Below are 20006 nucleotides of genomic sequence, written 5' to 3'. Positions count from 1 at the left end.
TAATGTCTCTTTTCTGAATTAGTCAGTTTAAATATTAGTATTTTCTTCTTAAAAAATTCTTAATAAACTCACAGAGAGCATTGCTTTTTGACTAACGTGAAAACAATCGCTGCTTAAATATGTCATGGCGGCGTATCCATCTGGAGCAAGTGGTATAGTTGTATTTATTAGGGTAGGCTGTGCTACGACTGTGAAATCATCTCTTTCGAATTCTGGATAAGAATCGATTTCCATGTCTAGCTTCTGCCACCTAAAATATATTTCAAAATTTTTAATTATAATTGAAAATTATATTTTGCTGTCAGTGATAATAACAATATCACATTTATCAAAACAAGCTAAAATTAATTTATAATGTCGCACAAATATGTGCTTTTATTGTAATTTAATGTTGTATCTGATAAATTAAATACACATTACTTTGTGCATTATTAAAAATAATTATTAACATTCATAATTGATATTTAACAAGCATAATAATATACTGTATGATCATTTTTTGTTTCGTTATACTTACTGTGACATTATGTTGTAGTATATATCCCTAAAGCGCCGAAATGAAAAGCCACACAAACATGAACACTCAAAATCCGTTGTAACAAAACAAGTAAATGATGGTCTTCTTTCACGAGAATCGACTAAAGTCTTTAAACCAGGTGGCGGAACCAGTGCAACAAAAGTCCGCGACAAATTATCTCTTAGTATTCGTAGAACTCAAAGTATGTCGGCTTTGTGTGTTTCAAGAGTTGACCAAGGTGAGGCAGTCCAACATATTTCAGTGCAAAAGTCATTGCCTCCGATCATCAACGAGATGAACTACAAATCAGATTTATTATCGTCGATATGTATTTTTAATAAATAATGAAATAGAATTTTTGATAGCAAAACGAGATATTTTGTAAATACAGGAAAGCCGAGAAAAAAATAAAAAAATTGTGACGGGTAAAGCACTCTGTTGAATTTTACTATAGATAAAGTCGGTTTAGAATTATAATTAAGTTAATTATAATTTTAAACTGACTTTAAAAAAAACGACGAAACGTGTCTATGTTATTAGTCTGTTAATTATCACGCCTTGTAATTCGATTTTTTCTGCGGTAAAACTTTAACGAAGTATTTTATTGCTATTGCTGCCTGACGTTTCTCTCGTTGTTTGCAAATTGAGCATGACTGGCGCAACAAACCTTCCAATGTTTCTGCAGATTTATCCTCGGGTCTTTTTTAATCTTCCTGACCAGTAGCTCCGCCATGTACGTCATATCCGCGGACTCAGCACCGGATTCGGCAAATTCAATTGTGCCGCTTTGTGAATCGTCAAAGAGTCTCCCAATGCATATCCCATCAGATTGGGGTTGAATTCCTATTAAAAATTTATAGATGATTATTTCGCACATACACAAATGCATTGTTAAATTAATTTTTAGCTTTACGTTACTTCACTCAAAATGTAATGTAACTTTTAACAATTTAAACTAATAAAAAATAACGTTTGGTAAAACATTTATTAAAATAAGAGAAAAATTTTAAAACAAAGCGAATAAAATGGTCGCCATTTTAAGTGTTGCTTGATGATGATTATAATAATAAACTCATTAATCGATATCACACCTTGAATTATATTAACTTTCACTTGGCGGATTGCTTAATATTGAGATAAAAAATGCATTTTTTCTTTCTATTATATAATCATTACATAACAGTATAATACAAGTTTCACAAAAAGAATGTATTTCATGGAAGATGTAATGTACATATCCCAACGAAAAATTGCTCTAAGTGTATGTGTATGATATATGTATGATATGTGTACGATATTTCACTATTGAAGTTCGATGATTTTTGTGCTGACAGTGCGCTGTTCAAAAATCAAGAAGCAGCAAATTACAATTTAAATACATAACAAAGAATATCTAACTTATGAGACGCGCGGACATAAAAATACGCAATCATGAACGAAAGTTCATAAAAAAAGCTATCCAGCTCTGACCGAAGATGTCATGTTATGTTAATGTATGCTAAGATTCTATTGCAAGTATTTCTCCTTTAAATTGCAAAATCAAAAAATTATGTATTAAAAAATGTTAATTGCCTTATTGTTGTTTTATTGACACCGAAAATTATGACATTTCATGATTAATAATGATAATTTGTAATACGTTGCACACAATTTTCGTAAAAATTTCGCAAAAAGATAAACTATCGGCGATTTTTCAAGTTACTCATTTATATTCTGCATGTCGAATTGATGAATAATCGACTAGAAGTGAACTTCTTTTTGATCAAACAAATTGCTATTAAAAATATAATTCAATAAAAATATGCAATATCATGTATTTATGGAATGTTATATAATCGATATTAGATTTTAGGTAGTCGAAAATTGAATTTGCTAAATAAAATATAAAAAGTTACAAAATATATATATATATATATATATATATATATATATATATATATAGTCGAGTTTTGTAATTTTTTATTTCTAACTGTATTTTTATAAACATGTATATAGGACAAGTTTTTTAATTTATCGATTGATCAGTCGCAAATGCAACTTTGTTTTGTAAGAGCTGCATTTGCGTACAATGCGATTGATCAATCAATGAATTAAAAAACTCACCCTATATGTACGAGGTGTGTTCAAAAAGTATCGCGAATTTTGTGTTTTTTCAAAAATTATTTATTTATTCATGAATATCTATTTTGTCCCCTTCAAAGTAATCCCCATGAGATATTATACACTTGTGCCAACGGTTTTTCCAATCTTCGAAGCACTTCAAAAAATCATTTTTTTTTATCTTGTTCAGCTCCTCCTTCGATGCCGTCTTTATCTCGTCAAGCGTAGCGTAACGTCGTCCTTTCATGGGCCTCTTCAGTTTAGGGAACAAGAAAAAGTCACAGGGGGCCAGATCTGGGGAATACGGTGGCTGCGGCATCATTAGTGTGTTGTTTTTGGCCAAAAAGTCGCGCACAAGCAACGATGTGTGAGCAGGGGCGTTATCGTGGTGCAAAAGCCAATTTTTGTTCTTCCACAAATCCGGGCGTTTCTGGCGGATTGCTTCGCGCAAATTGCGCATAACTTGCAGGTAATATTCCTTATTGACCGTTCTACCCTGTGGCAAGAACTCATGATGCACCACGCCCCTGCAATCGAAGAAAACTGTCAGCAAAACTTTCACATTCGACCGAACTTGGCGCGCTTTTTTCGGTCTTGGTTCGTGCGGCAGCTTCCATTGAGATGATTGAGCTTTGGTTTCCACGTCATAACCATAAACCCACGATTCGTCACCAGTTATGACCCTCTGGAGCAAATTTGGGTCGTCGCGGACAGAGTCCAACATCTCATTAGCAATGTTCATGCGATGCTGTTTTTGGTCGCAATTGAGCAATTTTGGTACGAATTTCGCGGCGACCCGTCTCATGCCCAAATCATTGATAAAAATCGAATGGCACGAGCCAATCGATATGTTTAGGTCCTCAGCAACTTCTCTAACGGTGATTCGACGATTGGCCAATACCATTTTCTCCACTTCATTAATTTTTTCGTCTGTTGTTGAAGTGCTCGGGCGTCCGGCACGCTCTTCGTCGTTCACATCTTCTCGGCCTTCTGAGAACATTTTGTACCACCGATAAACGTTGCTTCGGTCCAAGGTAGCTTCTCCGTATGCCACAGTCAACATTCGGAATGCATCCGCGCACTTAATTTCGTTTTTCACACAAAATTTGATACAGGTTCTTTGATCCATTTTTTTGAATAGGTAAAAATCGAAGACGATCCAAAACACGTGCAAGCAAAGCAGCTGTCAACAATTAAGTGAACATTCAAAATGGCCGAGCTTGTCGGCATAAGTGAGAGACATGAGTACCAACATAACGCCACAAAAAGATCGAAATTCGAATATACGTAACCCGCGAAAATTCAAAATTCGCGATACTTTTTGAACACACCTCGTATACACCTTTATAAATGAAAAAAATTAATTTGTCAATAGCGTTTTTAATTTTACATTATTGCCGTACATTAATGCAATTTGAAAAATTGTAATATTTTGTAATAACTATATAAGTATTTGACTTTGCTGTTTCAAATGTTTTATTTAAATTTATTTAAATTTTAATTATCACAATGGACTACCGTTAGTATCTTAAACCTTACTTTGATGGTAAAGAAAATTATTTTTAGATTTTTATCCAGCTAAATTTTTAGATACTTTAGTGTAAACATTTTTTCCGTGTAGGGAAACATTTTTAGCGATTATATCTCGGAGAAAAAATGTTTTTCTGAATGGCAATAATGTGTTATATTTAATTAATTATTACGTTATTTACACAAGATTTTAACACATATCACTGTTAAATTGCGACCTACTAAAATATAAATATTAGTATATATACATAAGGAGTTTTTAATCAGATTTTCTGTTTTTCAAAATTCATAATAATAATAAGATTTTGTTTAATTATGTTCTTATATGTACAGATTTGCACATATAAGTAATTTCTTAATATTTTTTATTATTATAAGTTGTCAAATGTCTGTATATGTTCTTATATACGAAATAGAAATATGAAATGGAATATCTAAAAAAAAAAAAAATTTATATGTTAAGTTTCTTGCCTTTTTATGTGAAAAGAATACCAAGTCTCGAATTATGTCTGTGGTTTTAATTTTATATCAAAAGAGGATTTGCAACCTGTGCTTTGTGGAAACAAATTTCAGCACTGTAATTGTAACTGTCATGTATACCTCTTTAATGTAATTTTCAAGAAAAATTTAAGACTATGAATCCTTTCTTGATATCACTCATATCACTGATTAAACATACCGAAAGTATCGAAAGTCCATTCTCTGAAGGCACGAAGTAACAGTATATTAAACGATGTATTTTCTTTCGAGGGCGGTTTTTTTTCCGATGCTAACACAAATATCTGCAAGATGTAGTAGAGCTGCCACCACTTCCAGCTGCCTCCACTGTTCTCGTGTCGCAAAACCGATGATTAGCCACAATTTGAAATCACTCCACGACGGTGCAACGTTCACGATCGGAACTTGGTATTTTGTATCAAAGACGTGTTGCACCGTCGGAGATCGAGGTATCCAATGCAGCTCTATCACAGAGCGGCACTTATAAAGAAGGTTCGGGGTACAATAGAATGTCTGGAGTGGAGACTTTCATCGCGTGGTTGGTCAATCGAAGACAAGTTCATCCTGTTTTGCGTTACTGTAGAAACAAACTAGTTGAAAGTACTAAAGATTAAAAAATATCTCTCGATATTAATCATGCATTAAAAAAATGTTTTTATTGTGAAATACTTAAATATATTTATTTTAGTATATTTCCTATATTTAAATAAATACTGGAACGAAAGTTTTTAGCGTTATTTAAATGAAATTCAAAGATAATTTTTAGATATTTGTACATAAATTTAGTCAATTACTAAAATAATTTCTTCATAAGCTTACAAAATATTTGTCTTAATCAGAAAGAAATAATACTAAAATAAATATTTATTTAATTATAAAAAATATTTTTAGTATAGATAACATTTTGATTATGATGGAGATGATTCTTAGATTCTCTCAATAACAGACATCCACACTGTGGACACTTTTTCCAATAATAGGAAGGAAGCACAAATCTTTTTTTTAGTTATATTAAATAACTTTAATAATTACAAACACGAAGCCTCTTCATTGATCCTGTTTATAAATGTATCTAAGTTATTATCAATAACTAAGTCATTTTTCGCCAAATCTCCTGGGTATGGAAATACGGTTAAGTTATTTAATCGCGTCATACCTATAACGATTTTTAATTTTCTCAGCGCGGAGAAGAAACACTCTGCTGTATAGTCGTGAACTAAAAGATTGCAACACATTTTCTTCGATGGTTTTTGGAATGTAGACTTGCTCATCGAACGGAGTAATTGGTTCTTACCTGTGGATCCAATCAATTACGTTCGCCGATCGATGAGCAAGTCTACATTCCAAAAACCATCGAAGAAAATGTGTTGCAACCTTTTAGCTCACGACTCTACATGACGAGGATCGTCAGTATATTAGCCGATTTAATTACGTAAATACAAGATTGATGTCCCGCTCACTTTCGTTACTTCGCAAAAAACTCTATTAATTCTTTCACACACTTAAAGACTACTTTTTATACTTTGAGATGACGAAAAAGCTAGTGATAAATTATCACGGTTTGTGGCTATGGGCTCAATTCTACTGTTATCGCGAGTATTGATCGGTAACCGCGTGTAACATGTTCCCGATGAGTTCTAAAAAATTTATGTTTGTTTTTAAATTCAATCATTGGATTTCGTGGGTAGAGATTTCCACATCAAGCTATATAGACGTGGATTACTCTAAACGTAATTCGCCGGACCTGTTCAGTAATAATTTGGCAATTACGCTAGAAAGTTATCATGTAACAAGGAAAGTTATCATGTAATCAAGTTGATGCTGAAATAACTGATGAATGTTTTCTTTATGCGAAACGCAAACAAAAGAAATTAAAGCGGTTTATTAGCAAACATAAACTAATCTTAAGTTTCAATTCAGCGTGTGTATGAGTTTCACAGAGAAAAAGAAAAACGTTAATTCATCTCATTTATCGGGATTTGCAATAAGTCTTTTTGCTTCCAAAGTGCATTTTACATCAAATTATAGCAAGTTTAGATTAATTATCAAGATTTTAATGATTATCTGTATACTTTTGATATCTAACGATGATCAAAATGTGTACGTGATAAGGCGTGTTCACTACGTCATGGTGATTAAACATTATTATTAAACATTATTTTTTACATACATACAATAAAATTACCTGTTTTGTCTCCGTTTACAACTCACTATAAATCACATTGCGATTTACTTTAATGTGCCACGTGCACAGTGCATAAATACGTCGAGTGAATTGCAAAAATAATTCTTTTTTTCGATAGACGTATACATACGCATGCACACGTACACACGTACATATAATTGTATTTTTTAAATTATCCATTCCAAACATGATATCTCTTAGGTGATTTATATAAGAAAAATTAGGTTTCCATTAAAGTTATCTGAGTTGTTTCCTAAGCCATTAAAGATAGAAATATGTTTAAAGTTCAACAAAAATTAATTAAAAATTAATAAATAAGATTTTTACTCTGTTAACTTGGGGATAGCAAAAAAATGCATCAAAAATGTATCTTGCAAGGACACATGTCAGCAAAATCAGAGAGAAAGTATTTAGTATTGATTGCAGTTTTTTTACATTTGTTTTTCAATGTCAGCAGAATCTGTTGATAACAATCTGTCAGAATATGTTTTCATTTTACAAGCTCCAATTAAAATAATAAATTACAAAATGTCAATGTTAAAATACTCTTTGACTGACTAATATGTATGTTAATAATATATTGTAAAATTTTACAATTGTGCGTATTTTATTGTTTGAACAAGTATTTCAAAATCTTGGAAAATTTCAGATTGTTTATTCACTTCAAGAAGAAAAGGATGCATTAAGCGTTGATACACACAGTCTCGAATACATCTATTTATGGCAATGCTCAAGGTATTGAGTCTCTTGATTGCCGCGATGCAAGACAGACAACACGCAGTAGTGCTCTGATGATAAAAAAAAAATATTTGAAAGATGTATAACGAGCATCTTACATTTGCATAGTTATTCGTTTCTTTTTTGCAATTTCGTGTCATTAGTTTGTGTAATCTATTTTACATATTTCCCGCATACCTAAACTAGACATCATCATACAATTGTATTACGTGTACGTCAGAAAAAATTAAGAAATGACGAGATAAGAAAATTGTACGAAGACGAAAAACGTTCAACACGCCAGTAAAAGTCATTCCGATTAAATTTAATCGACAATTAATGTTACTGTCAGCAATGTTGCTGACAGTTGATACTTTTAAAAAATTAATAATTTTATTTATGATAAAACAATGCGATACATTAAATCTATAATACAATATCATAAATCTATAAAACTATAATCGATCAAATTATTTAAAAAAAAATGAATTTTGCTCTAACAATAAACTGTTTTATTTTCTATGCTGGTAACTCCGCTGATTGAGATAATTGTCGAAGTTGATCAGAATTAAAGTGGCCTTGAATTACAAATATAAACAATAAATTAAAATAAAGTTTTTTGGGGTTAAATTGAAACAAATAAAATAAAAAATAAGCCGAAATAATTGTTCAACAAATTATGAAAAAATTACAAACATTGAGATATAAAAAATTTGCATCATTAGTAATTAATTTGCATTATTAATTAATTTTCTTTATACTTAATTTTATGTTTTATTATTTTCTTTAAGTTAATATATTACATAAATTTGTGTTGCATAAATTTATAAACAGTTAAATCTTCTTTGAACAATCTTGAAAGAAAAAGATCGTTGTATAATCTAAAATATGTATGAAAGGAATGCCTGTAGTGAAGATATAATTAAAGACCGAGATCTGACAAAAGATTCCAATAAAACTGATATTTTTAATGATGTATAATGTTGATGTTTGAAAATATCATACTGTTTTCAAAAGTTTGCGAACCGAATTAAAAAGATTGCACGTACGTTCTATAACTAATCAATGTTTTTATCTCTTGACCGTATTTATAGAATCAGCTTATAGAATCAAACTTTAATGTTATCACAATTTATCAAAAATTCATGAATCGTTAATATCGTAGGTATCACTTATCTTTTGTTGCATTTTTCTGTCGTGTATACATCGCTTACAAGACATGTTGCGAGATTGCGACAGTCACAAAGCTGGTAAAGCTATTGTCACTGTAATATATAATTACGATTTTACAATTAACTTTTGACAACAAGTTGATAATATTTCAATAATATTCCTTCTCTGTTTAATTATTACTTTTATATTTATCTGTTTTAATTTAATCTCCAAAATTTGAAAGTCAGACGCGGTTGAATGGCAGTATGCTAAAAAAATTGCAAGAAACGAACGGTTTTAGATTAGATTAAAACAAATAAAATGTAAGAATATCGGAAAGAATTATTGAAATGCAACATAATTAAATCTATAGCTCCTTTCTTTATAGATTTTGCATAATTCTCTTTAAGATGTTGTCAATTTTTAAACACCTCCCGCAGGGATTATTAATCTGCACAGTTATTTAGGTTTAGCGAATCCAGGGACTCGAACTTAATAAATTATAAACACATACATTTATATGCAACAAATGCCTCTATATCACACTGTTTTAAAGTTAATAGCTTTTTTTATAAATATTTGATGAAAAGAGAGAGTGAGAGCAAAATAATATCTGTTTCAAGAAGAATACAAATAATAAGAACATATAAGATATATGTGCTCAATAAATGGAGTAGAAGCATAGTGGAAATTCTTCTTTATTTATCTTAAACGAGGAAATTATTAACGAGAATATAAAATAGAATTATTTTGTCGGATGTATTTTCGTATCAGTTTTGTATTATTACTTCAATTTTATATTATCACCCGAATAAATTGTGACTGATCATAGATAGATCTCGACTACTGTTACTAGCAGCATGATTTATCCATTTTACTATTATTTTTTAAAATAGCAAAGTGAAGACATGTAAAATAATTTAACGACTGACAGCTATCTCGAAATAACAACAAAGCAAATATGTAAAATGTTTCAAAATTTACGAATTATGACATTATAACAAAGTTCTTGAAAAATTAAATAAAATATTTATTTACAGTAAATTTTTATTTCAAGCAGTTTTTGAGACGACTTAAAGCTAATCAATCAGTGGTTATACGTTTAGGCGGTCACCTGTTATGCGATTAATCTACCGAGCACGTGCGTGTCACGGTGCGACATCTAAACGTTGTTTATGATTGCTTACTTTTGAAGCTTTACATTCCAAAAAAATCTATTGTTTGAAACAACAATTTTTACACGTGACTATTTTGCTTAATTTTTTGAATATATTCTTGCCTCAGTACTTTGATTCGCTAATTTTGAGATACCCTGTATTGTTTATATAATTTGCAAAACAACTTTTTAAATGTATTGTTAAGTCACAATTTATCTGAAAAATTCATATTACTTACGTATATAAATAAAATTTTGTACACGATTATATTTTAAGATGTTTAAAAAAATGAATGTATAACCTTAGAATTATTTATATAATTGTATGTTACAGCATGTAAATGTATATGGATGTTTAATATTGATTCTACTAACGAATGACGATTTTGACACATACACACTTATTTGCATGCTAACAGAGTATAAGAGATGCAAAACCATTAATTTAGAGTGTCATTTAAATACGTTGATTATATAGAAGATCACACTATTGCTTACGCGTTTAGTCACAAATTTACAAATAAAATCTGCAAATCTGCGTTCTGCAAATATTGTTGTAGTCTTTATATAACATTCTTAGTCGCAGACTCCGTTCAAAGATTGCGGCAACGCAACTGTGATCGATGAATTATCGAACATTATCGATACTTTCTCTTTTATCAAGTGCCAATATTTCTTGTTCGAATTGCAGCGGCAGTTTTAGTATTAACCCTTTGTTGCTGTGAGTTTAACATTGTTGTCAGATAGGGTCTCTTCGGCGTTGGGCAGTAAAATTTGTGGAAAGGAATTTCCCAAGTCATCGTTTTGGCACCTACTGGCTCTAACAAATTGTTCCATAAACCGTTTGCATCTGCAAATATGAATGAAAGTTTTTTTAATTATTTTCTAAATCATTTTTGCATAATAAAAACTTTTTTTAATATACATTTTATGATGGTTAGGAATTAGTTCCATTTGAATGAAACGTGTATATGTGAACATATTTATCAAATTTAGACTACTTTTGTAATTAACACTAATTAATGCGACAGAAACATATGCTGATACAATCGTTACAATTTGGTAACTGCGTGGGCTAGTCAAACTGGTAAATATTTGAATATTCTCACTTTCTCACATTATAATGTTTAGAAATGCCAGATTGCGAAATGGAGGGGTTTCTAATACATTTTACAATACATATCAAATATTTTAAAAAATGTTTTTTTATTATAGCTTTAATTATTAGTATTTAATGTTTTTTTTTATGAATTAGTCAGTTTAAGTATTAGTATTTTCTTAGAAAATTTTTGTTAAACTCACAGAGAGCATTGGTTTTTTGACTAACGTGGAAGCAATCGCTGCTTAAATATGTCATGTCGGCGTATCCATCTGGAGCAAGTGGTATAGTTGCATTTATTAGGGTAGGCTGTGCTACGACTGTGAAATCATCTCTTTGGAATTCTGGATAAGAAGCGATTTCCATGTCTAGCTTCTGCCACCTAAAATATATTTCAAAATTTTTAATTATAATTGAAAATTATATTTTGCTGTCAGTGATAATAACAATATCACATTTATCAAAACAAGCTAAAATTAATTTATAATGTCGCACAAATATATGCTTCTATTGTAATTTAATGTTGAATCTGATAATTTAAAAACACATTACGTCGTGCATTATTAAAAATAGTTATTAACATTCATAATTGATATTTAACAAACATAATAATATACCATATGACCATTTTTTGTTTCGTTATACTTACTGTGACATTATGTTGTAATATATATCCCTAAAGCGCCGAAATGAAGAACCAAACAAGCATGAACACTCGAAATCCGTTGTAACAAAACAAGTTAATGAAGGCCTTCCTTGACGAGAATCAGCTAAAGTCTTTAAACTAGGTGGCGGAACCAGTGCAACAAAAGTCCGCGGCAAATTATCTCTTAGTATCCGTAGAACTTGAAGTATGTCGGCTTTGTGTGTTTCAAGAATCGACCAAGGTGAGGCAGTCCAACATATTTCAGTGCAAAAGTCATTGCCTCCGATCATCAGCGAGATGAACTACAAATCAGATTTATTATCGTCGAGATGTACTTTTAATAAATAATGAAATCGAATTTTTGACAGCAAAACGAGATATTTTGTAAATACAAGAAAGCTGAGAAAAAAAAAATTTGTGACGCGTAAAGCACTCTGTTGAATTTTACTGTAGATAAAGTCGGTTTAAAATTATAATTAAGTTAATTATAATTTTGAACTGACTTTTAAAAAAAAACGACAAAACATGTCCATGTTATTAGCCAGTTAATTATCACGCCTTGTAATTCGATTTTTTCTGCGGTAAAACTTTAACGAAGTATTTTATTGCTATTGCTGCCTGACGTTTCTCTCGTTGTTTGCAAATTGAGCTTGTCTGGCGCAGCAAACCTTCCAATGTTTCTGCAGATTTATCCTCGGGTCTTTTTTAATCTTCCTGACCAGTAGCTCCGCCATGTACGTCATATCCGCGGACTCAGCACCGGATTCGGCAATATTCAATTGTGCCGCTTTGTGAGTCGTCAAAGAGTCTCCCAAAGCATATCCCATCAGATTGGGGTTGAATTCCTATTAAAAATTTATAGATGATTAATTCGCACGTACACATATGCATTGTTAAATCAATTTTTAGTTTTACATTACTTCTTTCAAAATGTAATGTAACTTTTAAAAAATTAAACAAATAAGAAATAACGTTTGGTAAAACATTTAAAAATTAAGGGAAATAATTTGAAACAGAGCGAATAAAATGGTCGTCATTTTAAGTGTTGCTTGATGATGATTATAATAATAAACTCATTAATCGATATCACACCTTGAATTATATTATCTTTTGCTTGGCGGATTGCTTAATGTAGAGATAAAAAATGCATTTTTTCTTTCTATTTTATAACCATTACATAACAGTGTAATACGAGTTTTACAAAAAGAATGTATTTCATGGAAGATGTAATGTACATATCCCAACGAAAGATTGCTCTAAGTGTATGTGTATGATATATGTATGATATGTATGGTATTTCTCTATTGATGTTCGATGATTTTGTGCTGATTTTGCGCTGTTCAAAAATCAAGAAGTAGCAAATTACAGTTTAAACACATAACAAAGAATATCTAAATTATGAGACGCGCGGACATAAAAACACGCAATCGTGAACAAAAGTTCATAAAAAAGACTATTCAGCTCTGACCGAAGATGTCATGTTATGTTAATGTAAACTAAGATCCTATTGCAAGTATTTCTCCTTAAAATTGCAAAATCAAAAAATTATGTGTTACGAAAAAAATATTAATTGCCTTATCGTTGTTTTATTAAGACCGAGAATTATGACATTTCATGATTAATAATGATAATTTGTAATACGTCGCACGCAACTTTCGTAAAAATTTTGTGAAAAGATAAACTATCGGCGATTTTTCAAGTTACTCATTTATATTGTGCATGTCGAACTGATGAATAATCGACTAGAAGTGAACTTCTTTTCGATCAAACAAATTGCTATTAAAAAAATAATATAATAATAATGTGCAATATCGTGTTTTTATGGAATGTTATATAATCGATATTAAATTTTAGATAGTCGAAAACTGAACTTGCTACATTTATATAAAGAAAGTTAAAAAATATGTATATAGTCAAGTTTTCAATTTTTTTATTTATAAACATATATTTATAAACATGTATATAAAACGAGTTTTTTAATTCATCAATTGATCAGTCGCAATTGCAACTTTGGTTTGTAAAAGCTGCATTTGCGTGTAATGCAATTAATCAATCAATGAATTAAAAAACTCACCCTATATGTATACATCTTTATAAATGAAAAAAATTAATTTGTCAATAGTTTTTTTAATTTTACATTATTGCCGTACATTAATGCAATTTGAAAAATTATAATATTTTGTAATAATTATATAAGTATTTGACTTTGCTGTTTCAAATGTTTTAATTAAATTTATTTAAATTTTAATTATCACGATGGACTGCCGTTAGTATCTTGAACCTAGATTTCTCGTATTACATCATGCACATTGCGATTTATTCAATAATCAACATTATGTCGCACGATTTGGGTGGTTTACCTTGAGAATGTTGGGAAGAGTTAAATATTCTCTCCACGTTCCTTGGCCTCCACCGGCCGCGGTAACTCCTCTGTTCTCTACAATGACCTGAAATACATTGCCAGCAAAAGCGCCAGTTCCGGCTGTAAGAGAATCACCCATCGCGGCAATGACATCGATATCACCTGGTCTTAATTTGTGTACTGACGTTGGCACTTTCGGCGATCGACCACCTGAAATTTAATAGCATTTCTCAAGCATACGATATTTGTTGTTTTTATTATTCTTTAAATACAATTTAATTAATTAAACAACTCTTTTTCATAAAAACATAGACATATTCGTAGTTTTTATATATTAATAATTGTAATAACTGACTGATATAAAACCGCACTCTTCAGTTAAAAATCAATATTACTCTATAATAAAAATTAAATTTATATTAGAACCATACAAGTGTGTGTATGTACACAATATATAAGATTATTTTTAATATATATATATATATATATATATATATATATATATATATACATATATATGTATATATATTAAAAAATGAAAAATTACAATAAAACATGCGATTGCAATTACAATTGACTTTACTAAGAGAAAGCTGCAAATTAACTGAATGAAACATACATAAACGTTTAAAAATATTATACTAAAATAAAATAGTTTACTTGTTTGTTATTGAAAAAGTTACTCATGGCTAACTTTAATAATTTAATAATTTTTAATGAATGTACTTTTTATGCAAATATATACTTGTATTTAATTATAAAGAGACAAAATAATTTTGATCACAAGTCGTAAATTATTATTAATGAAAAAATACTAAATAATAACAGGTATCTATTAAAATCATACCTGTCACATTGCAAGGGAATGGAACATCATCGGGAACGATTTTTTGCGTTTTATTTGCTTTTCGAGCTATTTGCAGATACTTTTCTTCCGTTCCTGTCCAACCTGCAAAAATAATAAATAAGTTACAATTTACAAAGAAAATAACGTATATAGTTATGTTATGAGTTTTGTCCCTAAAAAAATAGCTTTACTTTATAACTGAAATAAAGGTAGTATAAAATGTATACTTGCTATACTTTATTTAATTAATTACAATATAAAAATAAATATAATTTTAAAAAATGTATGTTTGCCCATATAAATTTTTTTAAACAATCTAACTTCGAACTCTCGGTGCACGGAACTGCAACGTTGCTATTTTTATTAGTTTTAAGATCTTTCACATTCCACTGAGACTTTATAGAACATTATTTTAGATGAATGAACTTTTGTTTAAATTAAAATATTAGATTAATTATTAAAATATTAAGTTATTATAAATAGTTTTGTGCGGTGTTTGGTTGATAAGTCATATGTCCAATTTTTAAGTATACCAAATTAATAAAATAAAATTTACATTATGAAAGAAATTTTATAAGCAGAGTTTGAATTTTAGTGACATTCTTCCATTTCAACCGTTTATTATGTTGAGCGTCATGAGAAACATTATTTAGCAAACCGTTTATTTGATTATGGCGCTATGTGTAAAATGTAGTTTTACTTTATATAAATAATAAAATGTATTTTATTAAATAATATTAATTTAGTATTTTATTCAATTAAATTCTGTTTTTAAAACTGGTTTGGAAAACAAAAAAAAGATATTGTATTTTGTTTGTACTACAACTTTTTTTAGCCGCCAAATTAATTGGTAATTTAAACGTAATACAGACACATTATTAGAAAATTAAAATAATATAAAGATGAATAATATAAATAATTATTGTAAATAATTATTATAAAAAAAACATTGTAATATCTGAAGTAGAATCTGAATTTATTACTGGGATCTTATTTATTACAACGCGCAAATAACATTTTTTTGAAAAATCGTATCACAACATATCTTTGCAGCTTCGCAAAAAGTTAAATAAATTTCCGAAATTTATCTTATTTAATTGTGAATATTTATAATTTAAGTAAGATGATAGAATTTAATTGTTGAAAACACTTTTACTTATTTGTAAAAATTAAAATAATTACGTACGTGTTGTATCCATATATACACAGAAAAAAAATTAGTGATAGATTAACAATTCACTATTTCATATATAAACAAGAATATAAAATCTTCTTGAAAAAATTTATATTCTTACTTATATATAAAACAATGAATTGTTGATTTGATACAAATTTTTTTTCTGTGTACGTAAAGCATAAGTCATTATATTATTTGTATTATTTTGCGTGTGTCTCCTCGAAGATCGTATATCTATACAGAAGTGATACCTTGCAGTGACATACTTTCTTACGTAGGGATCTGAGCTGATGCTGGTTATCAAAGATCATGCATTTACATTACAGAAAAATGTATTCCTTCGATATGAGTCAATAACAATTATTGGTAATCAAGAATTAAATTGCATAATATTATGCATTATTAAGCAAATAGCATCATCATATATGTATCTAGGTAGGAAATGTGCGAAAAAATGAAACAGTAGAAAAAATAGGAATTACCAAACTCAATGACAGTATATTTGATATCTTACATCTCGTGCCTTATTTTTACGACAAATATTTTCTCATTAATTTTGAAGTCTTTCTTCTTTAGAAATTAATTTATAATATATCAATCTTCTTTACATTATAAAATTATATTAAAGTTTCCACTGAAAAAGTTTTAGTTAAGATAAAATAATTTTATAACTCATTACACTATGTCAAAGATTTTTTTCCTTAATCACGTTTATGAATTGAAAATTTTTGGATTTTTGACTGGTTTTTGCTATCGGAAAGATAGAATCGAAATTAATCAAATTAGTCAAAAAATATTATCTAACAATAAGAGAAATAAAATATTTTATATAGAATCTAATATGTGTATAAATTTCCTTTTACATTTATCATTTATTATGTTAATTATTCTTCGTTGAAAACGACCCGATATTTTTAAAATCCAGAACAAGTGAAAAATGGTATCAGCTATTAGTATCTGCTCGAAAATTTTTCAAGGTTTTATTGATGAACATTCATAAGTATTTATTATGCGGGTTTAAAAGACAGGTTTTCGTTTCATTTAACTGTTTAGGCTAATGTACTTTAAATATGCTTTTTGTTTTCTGTTCCTTTATTTTGTATATTATCTTTTTGTCTCTGCATTATTTTATCGATAATTATGGTTTTTGTCACATGTTTTTTGTCTCTTTCGGAATTAATCAACTTTTAACTCATCATGTTCAATAAAACCTTATCCAAAGAGACAATAGTAAAAAACAAGAAGCAAAGAGCCCAATGTAGATTAAGATTTATCATTAAATTAATTAACATAAATTTAAATACATCAGCTCGTGGTAGCAGACAAAAAAATGTATATTACTGCAATGTGCTCAACGTATACGAAAACAGAACGGTTTTACTGAAGCATCTAAAAATTTCGTTGAATGTAAATTTAAAAGTAATTCGTAACCATTAAAATAATTATGTTGGACCACTCAAATTGGTTAGTAGAGTACCAAAACTCTTTACAGCTTTGCTCATTAGGCATAAACATTACTTTGATTGTAAACAAAATTATTTTTAAATTTTTATCTAGATAAATTTTTAGATACTTTAGTATAAACATTCTTTCAGTGTAGGAAAACATTTTTAGCGATTAGATCTCGGAGAAAAAATGTTTTTCTGAATGGCAATAATGTGTTATATCTAATTAATTATTACGTTATTTACACAAGATCTTAACACATATCACTGTTAAATTGCGACCTACTAAAATATAAATATTAGTATACATACATAAGGAGTTTTTAACGAGATTTTCTGTTTTTCAAAATTTATAATAATAATAAAATTTTGTTTAATTATATGCTTATATGTACAGATTGCACATATAAGTAATTTCTTAACATTTTTTATTATTATAATTTGTCAAATGTCTGTATATGTTCTTATATATGAAATGGAAATATGAAATGGAATTTAAAAAAAAAAAAAAATTTATATGTTAAGTTTCTTGCATTCTTATGTGAAAAGAATATCAAGTCGTGAATTTTTTCTCTAGTTTTAAATTTATATATAAGAGGATTTGCAAATTGTGCTTTGTGGAAAAAAATTTCAGCACTGTAATAGTAACAGTCGTGCATTCTTCTCTAATGTAATTCCCAAGAAAAATTTAAAACTATGAATCCTTTCTTGATATCACTCATATCACTGATTAAACATACCGAAAGTATCGAAAGTCCATTCTCGGAAGGCACGAAGTAACATTATATTAGAAGGCGAATCGAGGGCGGATTTCCTTTCCGATGCAAATACGAATATTTGCAAGATGTAGTAGAGCTGCCACCACTTCCACATTGTTCTCGAGTCGCAAAATCGATGATGAACCACAATTTGAAATCACCCCAACAGTGCCACGTTCACGATCGGAACTTGGTATTTTGTATCAAAGACGTGTTGCACCGTCGGAGAGCGAGATATTCAATGCTCTATCACGGAGCCGAATTTACAAAGAAGGCTCGGGATGCAGTATAGAATCTGGAGACCTTCATCGCGTCGTCGGTCAATCGGAGACAAGGTCATCCTGTTTCGCGTTACTGTAGTAACTATGAACTATAAGTTGAAAGCAGTAAAAGTTAAAAAATATCTTTTAATATTAATCATGCATTAAAAAAATGTTTTTATTGTGAAATACTTAAATATATTTATTTTAGTATATTTTCTATATTCAATTAAATACTGGAACAAAAGTTTTTACCGTTATTTAAATGAAATTCAAAGATAATTTTTAGATATTTGTACATAAATTTAGTCAATTACTAAAATAATTTCTTCATAAGCTTACAAAATATTTGTCTTAATCACAAAAAAATAATACTAAAATAAATATTTATTTAATTTAAAAAATACTTTCAATATAAATAGCCTTTTGATTATAATGGAGATGATTCTTAGATTCTTTCAATGACAGATTGTGGACACTTTTTCTAATAATAGGAAGGAAGCACAAATTTTTTTTTAGTTATATTAAATTTCTGTAACTTTAATAATTACAAACACGAAGGCTCTTCATTGATCCTGTTTATAAACGCATCTAAGTTATTATCAATAACTAAGTTATTCTTTGCTAAATCTCCATAGCTGGAAATACGATTAAGTTATTTAATTGTATCATACCCATAACGATTTTTAATTTTCTCAACGCGGAGAAGAAACATTCTGCTGTACATACATGACGAGGATCGTCAGTATATTAGCCGAATTAATTTCGTAAATACAAGATTGAGGTCCGGCTCACTTTCGTTACTTCTCAAAAAACTCAATTATCTCTTTTATAAACTTAAAGACTAATTCTTTTATACTTTGAGTTGACGGAAAAAGCTAGTGATAAAATACCACGGTTTGTGGCCAAGGGCTTAATTCTACTGTCATCGCGAGTATTGATCGGTAACCGCGTGCAACATGGTTCCGATAAGTTTTAAAAAATTGATGTTTGTTTTTAAATTCAATCTTTGAATTTCGTGGGTAGAGATTTCCACATCAAGCTAAATAGATGTTGATTACTCTAAACCTAACTCGCCGGACCTGTTCAGTAATAATTTGACTATTACGTTACAAGGTTATCATGTTACAAGGCAATCAAGTTGATGATGAAATAACTGATGAATGTTTTCTTTATGCGAATCGCGAACAAAAAATATTAAAGCGGTTTGTTAGCAAACATAAACTAATCTTTAGTTTAAATTCAGCGTGTGTGCATGAGTTTACACAGAGAAAAAGAAAAACGTTAATTCACCTCATTTATCGGGATTTGCAATAAGTCTTTCCGCTTCCAAAGTGCATTTTACATCAAATTATAGCAAGTTTAGATTAATTATCAAGATTTTAATGATTATCTGTATACTTTTGATATCTAACGAAGATCAAAATGTGTATGTCATAAGGCGTGTTCACTACGTCATGGTGATTAAAGATTATTAAACATTATTTTTTACATACATACAAAAAAATTGCTTTTTTTGTCTCCGTTTACAACTCAACTATAAATCACATTGCGATT

The 20006-nt window shown here is 29.3% G+C and overlaps 1 protein-coding gene and 1 pseudogene across 1 annotated transcript; both read right to left on the bottom strand.

The window, feature by feature from the left end:
• Positions 1-9: 9 nt before the first annotated feature.
• Positions 10-1999, bottom strand: LOC113003127 (annotated as a pseudogene).
• Positions 2000-9381: 7382 nt separating this feature from the next.
• On the bottom strand, positions 9382-18464 carry LOC105205033 (phospholipase B1, membrane-associated). The gene is made up of 7 exons (XM_039446013.1): positions 18172-18464; positions 14810-14911; positions 13961-14172; positions 12269-12445; positions 11604-11902; positions 11158-11336; positions 9382-10705 (listed from the first exon to the last, which is right to left on the bottom strand). The coding sequence occupies exons 1-7, from the start codon at positions 18302-18304 to the stop codon at positions 10515-10517; spliced, it is 1293 nt and encodes a 430-aa protein (XP_039301947.1). The 5' UTR covers positions 18305-18464; the 3' UTR covers positions 9382-10514.
• Between the last annotated feature and the right edge of the window lie 1542 nt (positions 18465-20006).

The sequence above is a fragment of the Solenopsis invicta genome, chromosome 2 (genome assembly GCF_016802725.1).
Source record: "Solenopsis invicta isolate M01_SB chromosome 2, UNIL_Sinv_3.0, whole genome shotgun sequence".
NCBI lineage: Eukaryota > Metazoa > Arthropoda > Insecta > Hymenoptera > Formicidae > Solenopsis > Solenopsis invicta.
The sequence above is the reverse complement of the archived record's forward strand: the minus strand, read 5'-3'. Positions and strand labels throughout refer to the sequence as shown.